Consider the following 17,718-nt stretch of genomic DNA (forward strand, 5'->3'; position numbering starts at 1 on the left):
TTAGATTTGATGGCACGCCAGCTGCTTCACAAGCAGACTGAAACTTCTTCTTCACTATCTCACTTCTTTTTATTTTACTGGAAATACTGCGTAACTTTGTTACAGATGTACGCGAGTCAGCAATATTTGGTGCAGATTCTTCATCTTCCTCATCCTCAGTTTCGTCTGCATAGTCTTCGTACTGCTGATCTTGCGCGTTAGTGTCAGACTCACAGTGTAATGCTAAGGTCTTTAATAAATCTTGTACACCAAGGTTTAAAATGTGAGCAAAGCACCGGAAATGTTGATTGTCTGAATCAAAGTGTGGCGGCAGCTGTTTGCCCAGTTCATACATAAATTTGGTATTTGCAGTTGTGTTGTCGACCGTGATACCTTGTATTTTATCAATTATGCCATATTCCAATAAACATTCATGGAAAATCGTTGCAATATCTTCCCCAGTATGTCGACCGCGTGATGGTATAAAATCAAGAACTACAGATTGATACTTCCATTCGTTGTCTATATAATGAATAGTAACCCCGTAGTAACTCCTACCAGCAATTGACGTCCACCCATCAATGGTAAAAGACATTTTAGATGATAATTGTTGAAGTCGTTCCTTGAGATTCAATTGGAGCTCTTCAAATCGCTCTTTGACTTTCCTTCTAAGTGTAGACCTTTTAGGAAACACCATATTAGGGCAAATACATCGAAAATATACTTGTGTAGCTTCGTCATCGAAAAATGAGAAGGGAAGATATTTTTTCACCACCCAATCAACTGTAGCTGTCGTGATGTTGTCACTGCTGTTTTCCGACTGAAACAAAACAATAAATCTTGTGTTATTATTTGAAACATACTAGGTTTGAGCGTATAAGAGGAGGAGGTTTGTTGTTGTTAAATCGAGAAAATCGTTAAATTGATATTTGTTATATTAAGGTTGCACTGTACTGTAATTTACCAAAATAAAGTACTTAGTTGTTACTGGCCGATTAAATGAAAATATGGGTGTTTATAAAAAATATTTAAGACGATAATTACATACTTAATATGTCGCACCCCTAGATGAAAACACCACTAACTCAAAAATACTTACGTAAGTTAATGGCGTTTTTGAAAGTATCGCATGAATAGCTACGCAGAGTTAAAATTCTTTTAACTGTTAAAAAAATATTCTTACCTGTCCACTTCTTCCAGCGGTTACTAAAAAGCTTGTGATATCTCCACTTAATTTTGGTTTAACAGGAAGAAATATTTCTGATTCCTTTTTGTGGAAAGATATTAGATGTTTCCTTAAGCCTGAAGTGTTTCTGTTTTTCATTTTTATTTCAATCTTTTTATGTTGGCACAATTTACAGAAGGCAGTTTGGGATGCATGAATTATTTCGAAAAACTCCTCAAATTTGCTTTTGGGTCTTTTAGATCTGTGACTCAAACTCTCGTTACTCGGACTAGAATAATTTGAATCTTCGTCACTCATATTAAATTGTACACGTGATACGTTTTTAGAAAACAACGAGAATTAGTAAAAACAATTATTAAGTTAGACTCGAAGCACAGCTCAATTGGAAATGACTGGAATTAAAATAATTCCTTTATTTATAGTACGTTTCCTTGCTTTCTACCGCGCCGCCTCGCCACGTGCCGGCTCTATGAAAAGGATGCCGCCGCAAATCAAACAATGCCGCGTGCGGCGTACAAACACACACTAAATATTACCTACTTGTACAGACGCGACGCGTGAATAAAATATATGTAAAGAATTAGTGCCAATCACTATTCTTTACATATAAGTGAATGTTTTGGCGTACATCTATACTAATATTATAAAGCTGAAGAGTTCGTTTGTATGTTTGATGACAGAAGTTTTAAAATAAATAAATAAGTCCTGAACGTCACTATACCTCCAAAGTTACTATTCCTCGTGGACGAAGTCGCGGGCACAGCTAGTAAAATACTTACTCTCATCATCTCTCTCAGAGATATTCGGGCTGGTAAGTAATACAAAACTCTTATCGCAGGCTTTTTATTTTATTAGTAGGTAAGTACCTACGCTTTTTATATTATTTTATTAGTTTTGGAGATTTTTTTTACACGTTTCAAGTATATTTAAAAGTGGCTACAATATTTATTAAACGGGTGATATTTGAACACTTTTTGCTATTTTTTCTTGTAAAAACTTAAGAAATATAATGACTAAATGTACAATAATAGTACCTAAGTAATTAGTTTAAAACCATATAAGTAATCAATATTATAATATATACTTACTAGAATGAATTAATATGACATCTACTACCTATCCTTACCATTTTATCCTAATCATAATACTACTTGCGTGATCAGTATAATGTATTCATTTTCATTCTAAGCACTCTGAAACTTATTTATTCTTTGGAACACCTGTAGGTACTCTTAAAATTCGAAATTATTTTGCATGAGTATACCTACGCCCTATGGCGGCAATCAAATAGTGTCAAATGTTATGATTTCGGCGTGGCGGCAACGATTGTTTTAGATTTCAAAAGAAGCCGCCGGCGCGTGTATCATAACCATGTACTTCCGAAAAGCGGCAAATTTCTTTGAGAAGTAAGTACAAAACCTTTGATGCCGCATTATCAAAGTGCCGATGGTTAAAACATAACTATGCATGCACTCAGTTTGATTTTAATAGATATTTTTTTATTCGCTATGTTTATGGTATTAGTCGTAATGCGCATAGGTCCAGTTTTTCATATTCTTTGATACAGTTTTTTGCGTCTCATAGAATTCCTAAGCGTACCTACCTATACACCGAACTGTTACACCTAACTACTCAGTGAAATAGCGCTAAGTCTTAGCTGCAAGACGCAAGAGTCTTGCAGGCTATGTCTTGTTCTTGCTCAAGTCTTGCACGGTCAGTCTTGGTCTTGGTCTTGCTAAAAATACGCGGTCTTGTTCTTGGTCTTGGTCTTGCAAAAACGCAAGAACAAGACCAAGACTGCAAGACCAAGACTGAATTTGGGCAACACTAGGGCAAAGTCTGACGAGTAAGCTAGTTTTTAAATAAAATTATCTTGATATGATTAAAAAGTATTTTAACTGAAGTAGGGCACAGCAGGAATTTCCTGCTCAAAATATGGAGCAGCCCGACTGGGGTAGTACCTCGACCTTACAGAAGATCACAGCTAAATAATACTGTTTTCAAGCAGTACCTATTGTGTTCCTGTTGGTGAGTAAGGTGACCAGAGCTCCTGGGGGGGGGGATTGGGGATAGGGTCGGCAACGCGCTTGCGATGCTTCTGGTGTTTTAGGCGTCTATAAGCTACGGTAATCTCTTACCATCAGGTGAGCCGTACGCTTGTTTGTCGACCTAGTGGTATAAAAAAAAGAGACAATTCTGCTTCTTTTCCACTTTGTCTTGCAACATAAGTTTATGGAACAAAGTGATAAAATGTTTTCGAAGTATTTTATTACTTTCTCATTTGATAGTTTTTAAAATTTCTATATTTTCAAGTGTCTAAAAGTAAAGTCAGGCGCTAGTTATAATATTTTCTTGTATTGACCTTGTGCTAACGAGAAATCTATTGTGGCATATTTTTTTGCTTCATTATACAACTAGCTGCGCCACTCCGTGTCACCTGCGTTATTTCCGATCTCGTTGGAATGTCGGGATAAAGAGAAGCCTTATTCTGAATCTCAGCTATCTTCGTACCAAGTTTTATACAATAAGCTGATTTCTCAGCTTAGAAGTTTTTTGCGTAAAAGAGTATAAACTTCGTCCATCTTCAGAAACTTTCACATTTTTGAATTAAAACTTCTTTACGTACGCTTGACTTGGGGGGTAAGCTGGTGAATACGTGATGAGAGTGTTTTGAAAAGTGTGATCGGGCGAGGCGAACGGAGCAAGACAGAAAGGCGCGAGCACTTTTTCTCTCATAGCCAGATACGTTTCGTATATCGCCAGATACGTTTCGTATATCTAAGACACAGTTCAGCCCTATTGTTCAGGCTTATTGCTAAACAAGTTTTGCTTTAGTCGTGTGGTCTAAAGCACACTCGTTTTTAATTTGTTAAGAGACTTAAAATTTATATTTCCTGCATTTAAATCAAAAATAGTCTACAAATTACTACAGATTTTATGTCATCAGTTTCAAATTTCTAAATTCGTCGAAATTGTGGTTCTTTTTCACAGAGTACTCAATTGATCTAGACACGGCTTTGACTCAATCATCGGTGCTTCAATGGCGGAGTTCAGCTCTAAGCCGCTTTTCTCTATCGACGTTCTTGCGACGTTTGTGCCGCTTAAACAGTTTTAATAGTTTGACCAACATTTTTAATAGATATAGACACGTTCCGAGTGTTTCGTGCCTTTTTAGATTTTAAATATTTTTAAACAATTTCAAACAATAGTTTTAGTGATAGGCGCGTGTAGTTTGTGTGTATTGTATTATCGATTAATTTAAAAAAGCAATTATTGATTATGATTCTGTTTGTGATTTTTCAAATTTTTCTCAAATCGGATGCTATATTTGACTTTTTACAAATATGTTTATAACACAAAACTTAGATTATAAAAACTAAAGATAAAAAGTCTAATACACATTTTTTTTTTCAAATTAATCATTTCATAACACCTATTTCACTGCCTCTAAATTGAATTTTTCCTTTCATAAAGTATTATAATCCAAAGCGGTACTTGTTTAATAAATTGTTAAAATTACGATTATATTGACACATGTATTCAGTAAGTGCATTGTATATTATGTATTAATTTAGAGTTAACGTAATATGTCGCAGCTAATTGGCTAAATTGGGTTACTTGATAGATATAGTTCATTCCCCTAATGTTTAGACTGCAATCAATGATTGATTGATAAATATAACCGATAAACGGTATGAAAGGCTTTCGTATATATTCGTACTTGATTAAATCTTTATGGTATTATCTTATCTGTGTTTTGATAACGTTTTTTAACCTCTGCTAGTGTGTAAACGTTCACTAACCTGTCTGGCATAAAGCTTTTGGCGCGTAAGGGAAAAATTATGAGAAAAATTTTTAAGATGCGCGCGCACAGCGCCACGAAAAAAAAAATCGACACCCTGAAGTTAGCTAGTCGACGAAGAAGAAGTTAGCTAACTAATGAAGTATAGCTTTTTACTTGCGTACATAAATACACAGTCTTTTTTTTAATTTCAACTAGATCGGCAAACAAGCGTACGGCTCACGTAGCCTATAAACACACAACACTACAAACATCACAAGCGCGATGCCGACCCTGCCCTCAGTTCAGGGGGAGCTCTGGTACCCTAGTGGGGGCCGTTGAGTGTGAGACATTAATTTTATTAATAAAACAAAGCTTAAAATTATTAATACTTGCGTTTTTATATACGCTCTAATGAGGTTTAACTATATGCAATATTTGGTTTTCTTTAATATTTATAGGCGAAGATACTCCTACGCGTCTTATGTAAGGTTGGTTAACAGATAAAAAGTTCAGATCATCCCTGTGGACGTGTTCTGAAAACGTTCGAGTATGGGTGAGAAAAACCGATATCAAACTTAGTTACATTGTAACTTGCGTATAAATATACTTTGCAATCAATCAGATCAAATCAAAAATAGCTTTATTCAAATAGGCTTCAAAAGCACTCTCGAATCGTCATTTTACAAATTAAAATTTTCAAAGTGATTATTATTTTTTAAATTGAAGCTACCACCGATTCGGAATGTAGATTGTGCAGAAAAGAATCGGAAAGAAACGCCGCAGTTACTCTTTTGAAAATAATATATTATCTGTATGTGTGTGTGCTGACAGTTGCGCACAGATTACTAAATGTCGTGGTCTGGTTGTTTGTGCAGTCCTTGCGGGTCTCCCCACCGTGCCTCGGAGAGCTCACCAAGTCGTAAGCCGTCGGTTTTGGCTGTTATCGTGTACATCTGATATCGATTGTTACTCATGGTAGGGAATATATCCGCCAACCCGCATTGGAGAATCGTGGTGGATTAAGCTCTGATTATGGGGAAAGGAGCCTATGCCTAGCAATGAGATATTATAGCCTGGAGCGATATAAACTGTGTCTTAGTATAAAATTAGTAATATCTATTGTGAGTACAAGTATGTTTTCAAGAATAGGCGTATACGTTTTAGTAAAAACAAAGAATAAAGTCGCATGAAATACAGCGTGGACCGTAATATTTTTAAAAAAATTCAAAAAAGGAAGATGTTCCCAATTCGATTGTATATTTCTTATGTATGTTACTTCATAACTTTTTACAGTGGAGTGTGAAATTCGAATAAGATTTGACTAGAAGTTTTTGTGTTATCCCTTATATTGTGTATTGTACTATAAATATAAACATTTTAACTGAAATATGTAAATTCTAGAACTGTAGTTAATGCATTATGAAGAATATTAATTTACTACACAGAACTATTACTACTAGTATTACTACTAGTAGTACTACTACTAGTATTGCAGTGTATAGAAATTTTTTGATATATAAAATTTTATTTATCTTGAAATTAAAAAATTCATAATGATAAATAAGAAATAAATAATTAAAATAATAATTAAAAAACGCAGTTTAATATACGTGGGGTGTGATAGAGGAACAATATTTCAAAATTCAAAGGATTTCAAACTCACTGTTTAATATTTGTGTTATAATGATTGAACTACGTAACGTATATTACATGAAATTAATTAAATTGTTAATTAATATAAATTACACGCTTAAAATGTAACTTCATAATATCAAATACGAATAGAATATAAGTTATTAAATTAGCACGGTCACTGAACACTTTTGATTCTATCGGTCTTACCGCGAATGTCACTTAAGACAATGGCGTCTGCAACATCGCCGATATATGGCGAGTTTCATAATGACAACGCGGTGAGTCCTGCAGGATTTAAAAATAAATAGAATATCCAAGCCACTTGAAGAGTAGTTCAAAAGTTTAGTAAGACCTCAACATTAGAACGACTACTTCACATATATGATATAAGCAAGCGTCTATTAGTTATCCTCGTTTATTTCTTTTCGTTTTTCTTTTGTGGCATCATTTTTTTTCTAACTAGGTCGGTAATAAATAAGCGCACGGCTCACCTGATGGTAAGCGATTACCGTAGCTTAATAACCGCAAACAGGAACATTACACTGCTTGAAAGATCTTATTTAGCTGTGATCTTCTGTAAGGTCGAGGTACTACACCAGTCGGGCTGTTTCATATATTGAGCAGGAAATTTCCTACTGTGCCGGTTCCAGTTATTATATAACTTAGCACCCGTTGTTAAATATTACAAACAGACTTATGGTGTTAATTGAGTAAACAAACTCTGCAATCCGCTCCTACCTTCTACCCTACCCTAGTAGCTCTAGCTACCTTACTCACCTAAGGAACACAACACTGCTTGAGAGCATTATTATTTATCTGTGACCTTCTGTAAAGTTGAGGTACTTCCCCAGTCGGACTGTGCCTAATTTTGAGATGGATATTTCTTGCTACGCCATACTTCAGTAAGAGCAGTTCATTCATCATCATTCATTTCAGCATATCACAGTCCACTGCTGGACATAGGACTCCACAATTTTGCGCCAAAAATGGCCTGAGCTCATGTGCATTGCCCATAGTCATCACGCTGGGTAGGCGGGTTGGTGACGGCAGGGCTGGCTTTGTCGCACCGAAGACGCTGCTGCCCGTCTTCGGTCTGTGTATTTCAAAGCCAGCCGTTAGATGGTTATCCCGCCATCGGTCGGCGGAGCAAGTGCTGTAATGATAAGTTTTGCACTATTTTTATTGGAAGATTTGTAAATGAATATAATACAGTCTGTCAGCGAACACTCGCCTAAAGACTTCAAAATGTATATATCGTATATCGAATCATTTATTCAGATCGGGCGATGAGAAGTTTTATTGAAATGCAGGGATACCTTCGCGGTACGCGTGACGTGTTTATTGTTCGAAATATAGGTCACGTGGTTATCCGCGATCGTTTCTGACGCGTTCTACTTTTGTGTGACCGGAAAATATTTATTAAGTAGGTAAGGAACTACACATTTATTAAATATTTTTTGACAAAAATGTTACATATCAGAAACACGCCTACAATTTAAGACAAGGGTACAAATCAAATGTGTAACAATATCATCAATATCAATATAACATGTATGAATATCTACTGTGTAGTTACGGCAGTAAGGAATATAGCCTCGCCCTATCGTCCCGTGGGTGTCGTAAGAAGCGACTAAGTTCCACTGCCACCTTGGAACTTATAAAGCTGACCGATGGTCGGATAACAATCCGACTGCTGGCTTTGAAATACACACGCCTAAGACGGGCAACAGCGTTTTCGGTGCGCCAAATCCAGCCCTGCGGTCACCAACCCGCCTGCCCAGCGTGGTAACTATGGGCAACGCACGTGAGTTCACGCCATAATGTCTGTCGCGAACTTGTGGAGGCCTATGCCCAGCAGTGGACTGCGATAGGCTGAAGTGAAGTAACAATATTTGTTAGAAATAATAGGTTTTGATTGGGATTCACGATTATACCGACTGTACATAACCATGGCATTTGCCATAGTTCTGTTTTATATATAAACTAAAGTGCCAATGAACATGAAATTTAAAAAATTTATAACAATACTTCAAATTTCAAATTTTTTTAAATTATAACATTTTACACACTGACTGTTTTATCCAAGATGTTACCAATTTTTGCCGGTTCTTCTCTGCAGAATCTACATTCCGTATCGGTGGTAGTTTCACAAGTTTTAATTAGTAAGATGACGAAGGTGTTTTGAAGCCTGTTTGAATATATTGATGAAATAAATTAGCAATAATAACACATCTTACAACTATAATAAATGTGTTTGTGTTGTCTTACAATTAAACCCTATATTATCTAAACAAATAAATAGTATTGGACTGTCTGTTTGTAATATTAAAATAACCGTTTTTTACTAAATGCATAATATGTATTTATTACATTATGCACGGTACATATACTTAAACATCATTTTTTACAATTTTGTCTGTCTGTCTGTCTGCCTGTTTGTTCCAGCTAATCTCTGAAACGGCTGGACCGATTTTGACGGAACTTTCACTGGCAAATAGTTGATGTAACAAGGAGTAACTGAGGCTATTTTGATTTCAGAAATGTATTTATTTTATCACTCTGCGAACTGAACTCTGCGAATATTTTTTTTTTAATCCCACGCGGACGAAGTCGCGAGCACAGCTAGTATAGAATGTAATTGAAAAATCGAATTCAGGTGATTAGAATGAAATTAAGTAGAAAGATAACATAGGTCAAAAACACACCAGTAAAATATTGTAGTCACTTAATCTGTGTGTTGGGGAAAATTCATAATCAATCACGATTCAGCCTATAACATCCCACTGCTGGGCATAGGCCTCTTTCACTAAGCTGCTCCACTGCGTGTTGGCGGATGTATTACCAACTATGAATAATGATCGCTATCAGGTATTTATGACAGCATCCAGGACCGTACAGATGACCACAGCGTCCACAGCTAAATAATGCTATTTTCGAGCAGTATTATGTTCATGTTGGTGAGTAAGGAGACTTCCTGTGGGGGATTGGGGACATCTATAAGCTACGGTAAGCGCTTACCATCAGGTGAGCCGTACGCTTTTTTGCCGACCTAATTGTATAAAAAAAGGACCGACTGCTTAATGTAATCTCACAGGCACGTTGGGGAGGCCTATAAGAACAGACATCCAAGCCGGTAACAAATATTTGTACAGATATAAATATCCATCCCGAGTGGCAATCGAACCGGCAAATCGTCGGTGCTTTAAGCGCACTTTCAACTGAGGTAGGGCACAGCAGGAATTTCCTGCTGAAAATATGGAGCAGCCCGACTGGGGTAGTACCTCGACTTTACAGAAGACCACAGCTAAATAATACTGCTTTCAAGCAGTATTGTGTTCCTGTTGGTGAGTAAGGTGACCAGTGCTCCTGGGGGGGATTGGGGATTGGGTCGGCAACGCGATTTCGATGCTTCTGGTATTGTAGGCATATATAAGCTACGGTAATCTCTTACCATCAGGTAAGCCGTACGCTTGTTTGCCGACCTAGAGATATAAAAAAAAAGCGCCTAAACGCACCAATGTACCTACCGGAGCTGTTATTGTTGTTGGAGATTATAGTCTTGAAATCATAATCACAACACACGCAGTTGCTGACATTAGTTGAGATCAGCAATATAATGTGGAATGTTTACAAAGCAAGTACAAAGGGATACAGAAATCTCTTGATTCCTCAACTTCGTAACTTCTCAAAGGATCAGTGTTTGTCCGAGCGGTTTAGTTCTCAAGCTGTTATGCTATTCCAGGGTTTACGGTTGTTGCTGCAAAGGAGAATATTATTTATGGTACAAAGGAATAAGTATAGAATTTTAGGTTCTTTTTTGGTACAATTGGCACATTCTTCGTATTTATTTATGTTCTATCGATTTGTAAAAAATATTATAATCATCCAGTTGGTTTTTTTTATTGCCAAACTTATAAAAAAGATAACATTTACTAAGATTTTTTATTTTGTTTGGACTGACGCCATATAAGAGAAATGAAAATTATTTTAATTATTATTCAACATAAATTGTGTAGTTACATAATGCAGAAGAAACTTAGGCCGTAGAACATCATGGTATGAATTTGTATCGATGTCACTAACAGACAAGATTTGTTATTATTATTTATAACTTGCTGACCCGATACCGTCTTAGTAGTAAAGTTGCATAATTGGGTTTTTGCTTAAAATGTTACCTATAGAACATTTCTTTGGTCCTTACTACGTCAAAAAGCTACACTTTACATAATATACGAGCAAGTTTCCCAATTTATAACAAGTTACGAACGCAGAAGAACTGTTGTTACTTTCACGTAATGAGACAACTAAGAGACGGCAACGATTCGTTAAAATAACGTAAATTGTCCTTTAATATTTATTTAGTTTTTTTAAAAGTACAGCCAAAGATGCTAACTCAGAAAGACAAATTAGGAAAAAAGCAAGCTTGAAGAAAGTATAATTTTTAATACGCTTCAGCCTGTAATATCCCACTACTGGGCATAGGCCTCTTTCCCCATGTAGGAGAAGGATCAGAGCTTAATCCACCACGCTGCTCCAATGCGGGTTGGCGGATATATTCCCTACTATGAGTAACGATCGCTATCAGGTGTATATGATAACAACTAGGACCGACGGCTTAACGTGCTGTCCGAGGCACGATGGGGAGACCCACAAGGACTGCCCAAACGCCCAGACTACGGCAAACACCTGTATGGCCAATACAAATGTTTGTCATGTGCGGGGATCGAACGCGCAACCGCCAGCGCAACAGGTACAATCCATGGCTGTGACCGTTGCGCCAACGCGGCGTCAATAATTTTCAATAAAAGATACAAATTGTCTTTTTGTTGGAGTTTACGCCGTAAAAATCGATTTTCATCTGAAGCCCCAAGGCGGTATGAAAAAAAATATCAGGAGTAAAATCTACTGAACGAATGACCTAGTTATGTTTATCGTAACGCCATCTATCGGAACTCAATAGGGTTGTGTAACGACGTTTTCTAATAACGCAGATAGATGGCGTTATTTGATTCGCTTATTTACCATTTGATATGGTATTAATCGTTTTCTTAGACTAGTGAGCCTTTGTGCCTATTTAGACAGTAGATCGGAAGGATTATACTCCAGTCGTGCATCGGAGCTGACACACGCACACTTTTTTGTTGTGGTAGGGCAGAGACTGTCTTAATCAATATCTAGAACACCTCGATAGAGGATGTATCTCAACAATACAGACAATCATAGCCAAATAATACTGGTTTCGGTAAGGCTATAGATTAAGAATCGTCGAATTATTTAAGCTCAAAATTTGACCGTTTATGGGCATAATTTCGTTACAAAAAAAATAACCCTAACCTATCTAACTTCCAAATTAGACCGTTTATCGACATAATTTCGTTACAAAAACAAAAACCCCTAACCTATCTAACTTCAAAATGATGGTTCTTAATCTGAAGCCTAGCCCTGCTTTCAAGTAACATATTCTTATTGTGAGCATATAATCTAGCAGCAGAGATACGCTATGAGAAAGGGTAATGGGTCGACGACGACCACGACAACGCGCTTGAGTGTATTGAACTATTCGTGTATGAGTTATCTTTATAAGCGAAGGGTATACCTATTGACGTCAGAGGTTAATTAAGCGTGTTGTGGAAATTAAAGGGCGCTGGCTTACATTTTTAGATCTGAACTCTTTATTTTTATTAATACCTAATTTTCTAAAATAACCCTATCAAATATTTTATTAATAATTATGTTAAATAACTGTAAGAGAATTAATAGAGAAAATAAAAATAAACCCATAATAATTTACACTTTTCAAGTTAGAATTGTGTTATTTTTTTTAGTGTAATATTAAATTTACAATATAATATTTAATAAATATATGATAAAAGTCTAGAATTACGTCGCCATGTACCATCAGAAAGACTATGTTTAATAAGTATACCAAGACCGTGATTACAGTTCAGGTGTCAACCAAGTCCTTTCAATAATGCTTGTAGAAATAGATTTTTTAAAATGTTTACTAAGGCAAGCTGGTTTCACATTTCCTCGCCAAACGCGACAAGTAAACCATTTGGTAAGTAAGCGAGGCTAACTGAATTTTTATTACCTTACGGTTAAGGTTATCATGTCACACAATTTGCCATCTCACATTGATCTCACGTATATACTAACCTATTATCAATCAATCATAAGCCTTACAAAGCGTATCAATTACGTTTGAGGCTGAAATTGCACCATATATCGATCGGTAGATAATAACCTCCGCAGCGTCATCGGGATTAATTTCTGTGATAATAGGGACGACAGTAGAAAGAACTGTATTTTATTATTAATTAGCCCTAGTCCGTTGGCGCAGTTTGTAGTGACCCTGCTTTCTGTTCCGTGGGTTGTGGGTTCTCTCTTTGTGGGGGCTATTTAATTATTTGTATATGTATTATTTCTATGTATGATTTACATATCACATCTACTTTATTTGTATTTTTTATTTTTTTTTTACATTATTTATTTGTTTAAATGTATTGTACGTGTTTAAATAAAATTGTACACCTAAACCATCTACATATATACCATTTCCTGTGCCCAAAGGTTGCCTGGAAGAGAGCGCTCATTAGCGATAAGGCCGCCTTTTGTACTTATCTCCTGTTTTATTTTTGTAATTTTGCTCGTTCTTGGTGCACAATAAAGAGTTTTTATTATTATTATAATTATCAAAAAAACTATATATATATATATATATATATATATATATATATATATATATATTTAGTTTTATTTTTCTAAATAGCCTTGTCATAAACCTGCGTTAAGTTACCTCGGAGAGCACGTCAAGCCGTCGGTCCCGGTTGTTATCATGTACACCTGATAGCGATCGTTACTCATAGCAGGGAATATATCCGTCAACCCGCAATGCCCAGTAGTGGGATATTACAGGCTGAAGCGGTAAACCTGTGTGATTTTTTAATGCTATTTATAATAAATAAGTTACAATCTTGTTTATTTGATAAATAAATAAAAAAAAAGTTATATAAATCGGCTATTACCTATAACACAAGCATTAAGTTCCTACCGTAGGAACAGATGATCGTGTGTGTATTTTAGGTATAAGATATTTATTTATTATTTATTAAGTTAACATTTTGAGTTTTACATATATTTCTATTTTTAGTGGTATCAGGTTCCATTGAAGTGTTTATGATGTTTCGAAAAAAAAAGATGAAAAAATAAATGATTTTAAAGAAAATAAAATTCGAAACAAAATTTGAACACTCACTTTTAACTTAAGCGAGTGGTGTATTTTTTTATTCAATTTTGTTTTCACTAAAAAGAAACTCGCTACATAAAACAATTTTCCCTATTAGTTTCAAAAATGACAGCGTTTTGAGGTAACAAAAACAAAAAAGTATAGGTGAATTATTTTTTTTCCTTTTTAAGTAACTTAAAAAAAAGAACAGGTTCTCTAATATAAATAAGTCTGTACTTTTTTATGTATATCATTACATAGTATAAAACTCGCTTACCGCTGTCTGTATGCTTAGATCTTTAAAACTACGCAACGGATTTTGATGCGGTTTTCTTTAGTAAATAGAGTGATTCCAGAGAAAGGTATATGTATAATACACGCATAATATAGTAGAGGAACACTGATAGTTTTCGCAACCGTGCGAAACCAGGGCGGGTCGCTAGTTACCTCATAATTTTTTACCGGATCGTTTTGATTAATCTTTTTTTAATTCGAAGCTACTTGTCGTGTGGTGTATCTCTTTCCTCATTGTAAACTAATTTTAACCTTGCTTTTTCATTTCTAAGCTATATTTACCAGCTAGTTAGGATTTTAAAATCCTTACATACATACAAATAACGTTTATTGGCAAAAGTTATAGGTAATAAAATTTTACGTTCCGACTCGTAAGAGCGGAATAGTGATCATAAAAGTCAACCTGCTCACCAAATCTGGGGAATTGGAGATAAGCGTCGAAATGGGAGAGGAACACGCTAAGTTTGGTTCATACATATCTTTGATTTGGGCCAAGTTAATCGATATAATTGATAAAGATACGTCAGTACATATCTTTATCAATTATTTAAATAAACGGTCATATAATTGTGTACTCGATCACATAATTGTGTTTTAATTTTATTACAAATAAATAAATAAATAAATAAAAAGCCTCTATTTGACCATGCTACAGTACACGAAAAACTTGTATTAATATATTATTATAAAGTTTTACTGGTTGCTTATAATTATTTACTTTTACTTATACTAAATTACTTAGGCTAAAAAAGGTCCCTAGGTTGGGTAAAGGCCTCCTCCAATGATGCCCACTTCTCTCTGTCCTGTGCTATTAGCCACCACTTTCGTCCACTTTGGCCTTTATTACAAATACGCCGTATTAAAGATAACTTAAAAAGTACTCGTCACATCTAATTTGAATTAAAATGGGATAACATGACAATCGCAAACTTTTGAAAAAAGAAAGAATCATCAAAATCGGCACTAACACTAAAAAGCTATAAGTAACACACATAAAAAATACAGTCGAATTGATAACCTTCTTTTTTTCTTGAAGTCGGTTAGCAACTGACTATCTGAGACTTTATCAGCAGAGCGTGAAGCAGGCCCTTAATAATGTAATAAGGAAAAATTTCTATGTATTAATTAAGAAGGTTGTTTCCGTAGAGTTGTTTGGTAGAGATCACTAATTAGTGATAAGACCGCCCTTTGCATGCTTTTGGTTGTTGTCTTGAGGCTCTATTGTTTTATTTTGTTCTTTTTATTATATGAACGATGTTTATTATTTATTAAAATAATTAAATGTCTTATTATTATATTACTTATAATTAATAAACTCAGAAGGTAATTATCCATATGCTTAAGTGCTACACTTACGCTTCAGTCTGTAATATCCAACTGCTGGGCAAAGAGCTCTTTCCCCCATGTAGGAGAAGGATCAGAGCATAATCCATCACGCTGCTCCAATGCAGGTTGGCGGATATATTCCCTAGTATGAGTAACGATCGTTATTAGGTGTACATGATAACAACTAGGACCATGCTTTCTGAGGCACGTTGGGGAGATCCACAAAGACTGCACAAATACCCAGACCACGGCAAACATTTGTATGGCCAATAAAAAAATTTGTCATGTGCGGGGATCGAACACGCAAACGCCAGCGCAACAGCCATAAGCCAGTGCTGTGACCGTTGCGCCAACACGTCGTCATTTATCCGCAAAGGGTTATTAAATATTTCAATTTGACAACATAACACCAGAAATTATTTATAAATTTAATTCCTAATAGCACGCCTTATCTTGTTAATCATTGATTTTTATTCATATAGATTTTTTAAAATACTATTATTGTTAGTTCTAACTTTTAATTTTGATAGACATATGTCATATATGTATGTATATATTCATTTGCAGTGTATACTAATTGACGATAATTCACCTGTAACATATCACTGCTGAGCATATGCCTTGGCCTTGGTGTAGGAGAAAATTCGGAGCTTAATCCACTTTCGTTCAGTCTCCTCAAGCATCACATCTTGAATGCCTCCAGTCTTTCTCTATCTCTTTGCGTAGTCCATGTGTCACTTCCATTTAAGATGGCGTAGAGTGAAAATGAATGTAACTACTACTACTGAAATGTATTCCAAGTAAGTAAAATTGGAGAGATTATTGAAATTGGTCGTAAATCAACAAGCGATTTCGAAGCGATGCCGTTAAAAGTTGAACCGATGATTATGTTTGTTTTTCGAAATTTTAATTATGATCAAAAACGGAGAATTTTATACCGTATATAAGTAAATTAAGTTATAAATTTGAAGTTCATTTAATGCAGCATGATATGGAAACTTTTGCGTAAATCTTTTGAAATTTACTTTATTCTTAAATACTAATATATACTCTGTTAGTTATGTGAGGGTTTAATTCAAGGGATTTTTATTTACCTGGGAGAATATTTATACGTGTACTATATATTTGTGTGTTGTTTATTTTTCATAATGCTAATTAGATAACTTTTTTGATCGCCATATTGAATTTTCAGTTACGTCATTGGTATAACTATACATTAACATTTAAATCTAACTACAACATATAGTGCAATAGTGGTTTAGTAGGTTGGGTTTACACTGACGGTCTACGTAAGATGGCCGGTGTAAGCTGGATAAGGATCGAAGTAAACCCGGATGTCTGGCACGAACTTGGGGAGGCCTATGTCCAGCAGAGGACTGCAATAGGCTGAACTGACTGACTGACTGATACATCCGTATGCATTTAGTAAAAAGCGATCATTTTAATAATACAAACAGACACTGAGCACAGTTACGATGAGATACATATCCAAACCATCAATATGTCCAGCAGTGAACAGCAATAGGCTGAAGTCAAGTGTGAGTGAAGTCTGGGTTAGGTTAGGATAGTAGAATAAGTTCCGATCTTTCTCCTCTAATCGTATCAAAAGACGTTGATAATAATGATTAGTTACTTAATATGATTGTGGTTCTTCCAAGATTTGACTTTGTAAATGAAAAGTTCCTTAACCGCATAAAACGAAGCAATTAATAGTTTTGAATAACAATTTAAATTACTACAAAGTTCTATCAAAGGCGAGCTAAAGTTGATGTCAGGGGTTTTCAAAATGGCGGCAACAGACCATTTTAATACATACGTGAGTATTCATGAGCTGCGGGCAGAAATATCGTCTACGTTTTATTACACTTGAAAGCTTTTACTAACACACACCTGGACACCCGGACACATATATTATCTCTCTCTCTTTCTCAAAATAGACTAGCCCGAAGCCGGATGAAATGAAAATGAGCCTAAGAGCTAGCTTTCTGTTTTGAAGGTTGTGGGTTCGTGTCGTGTCCCGAGTCTAGATATAATAATGTATTTATTTATGTGGATGTAATATTTATGTGTAAGTTTATAAAAAAGATATTTCAGTCGGCCATTATCTATAACACAAGCATTAAATTGCATTTATCATTTAGAAAATAAAAAAAATATCAAAAATTACTATTTTCAAGCAGAATTCATAAGCACTTTTGAATAGTCATTTTACCAATTAATATTATAGTACCTGGGTGACCGAGCTTAGCTCGGTATTTTTTGGTAAATCGTGTTTTTTGAAAATCATAT

At 35.3% G+C, this 17,718-nt stretch overlaps 1 protein-coding gene across 1 annotated transcript in view; it reads left to right on the forward strand.

Annotated features, from left to right (window-relative positions):
• Window positions 1-6,811: 6,811 nt before the first annotated feature.
• The window catches only part of LOC123658635 (muscarinic acetylcholine receptor DM1), a 102,967-nt gene continuing 92,060 nt past the window's right edge, over window positions 6,812-17,718 (forward strand). Inside the window, exon 1 of the mRNA XM_045593999.1 lies at window positions 6,812-6,862. Coding sequence (XP_045449955.1) covers window positions 6,812-6,862 — 51 coding nt within the window. The remainder of the gene's footprint in view (window positions 6,863-17,718) is intronic.

Source organism: Melitaea cinxia, chromosome 12, assembly GCF_905220565.1.
Source record: "Melitaea cinxia chromosome 12, ilMelCinx1.1, whole genome shotgun sequence".
NCBI classification, from domain to species: Eukaryota; Metazoa; Arthropoda; class Insecta; order Lepidoptera; family Nymphalidae; genus Melitaea; species Melitaea cinxia.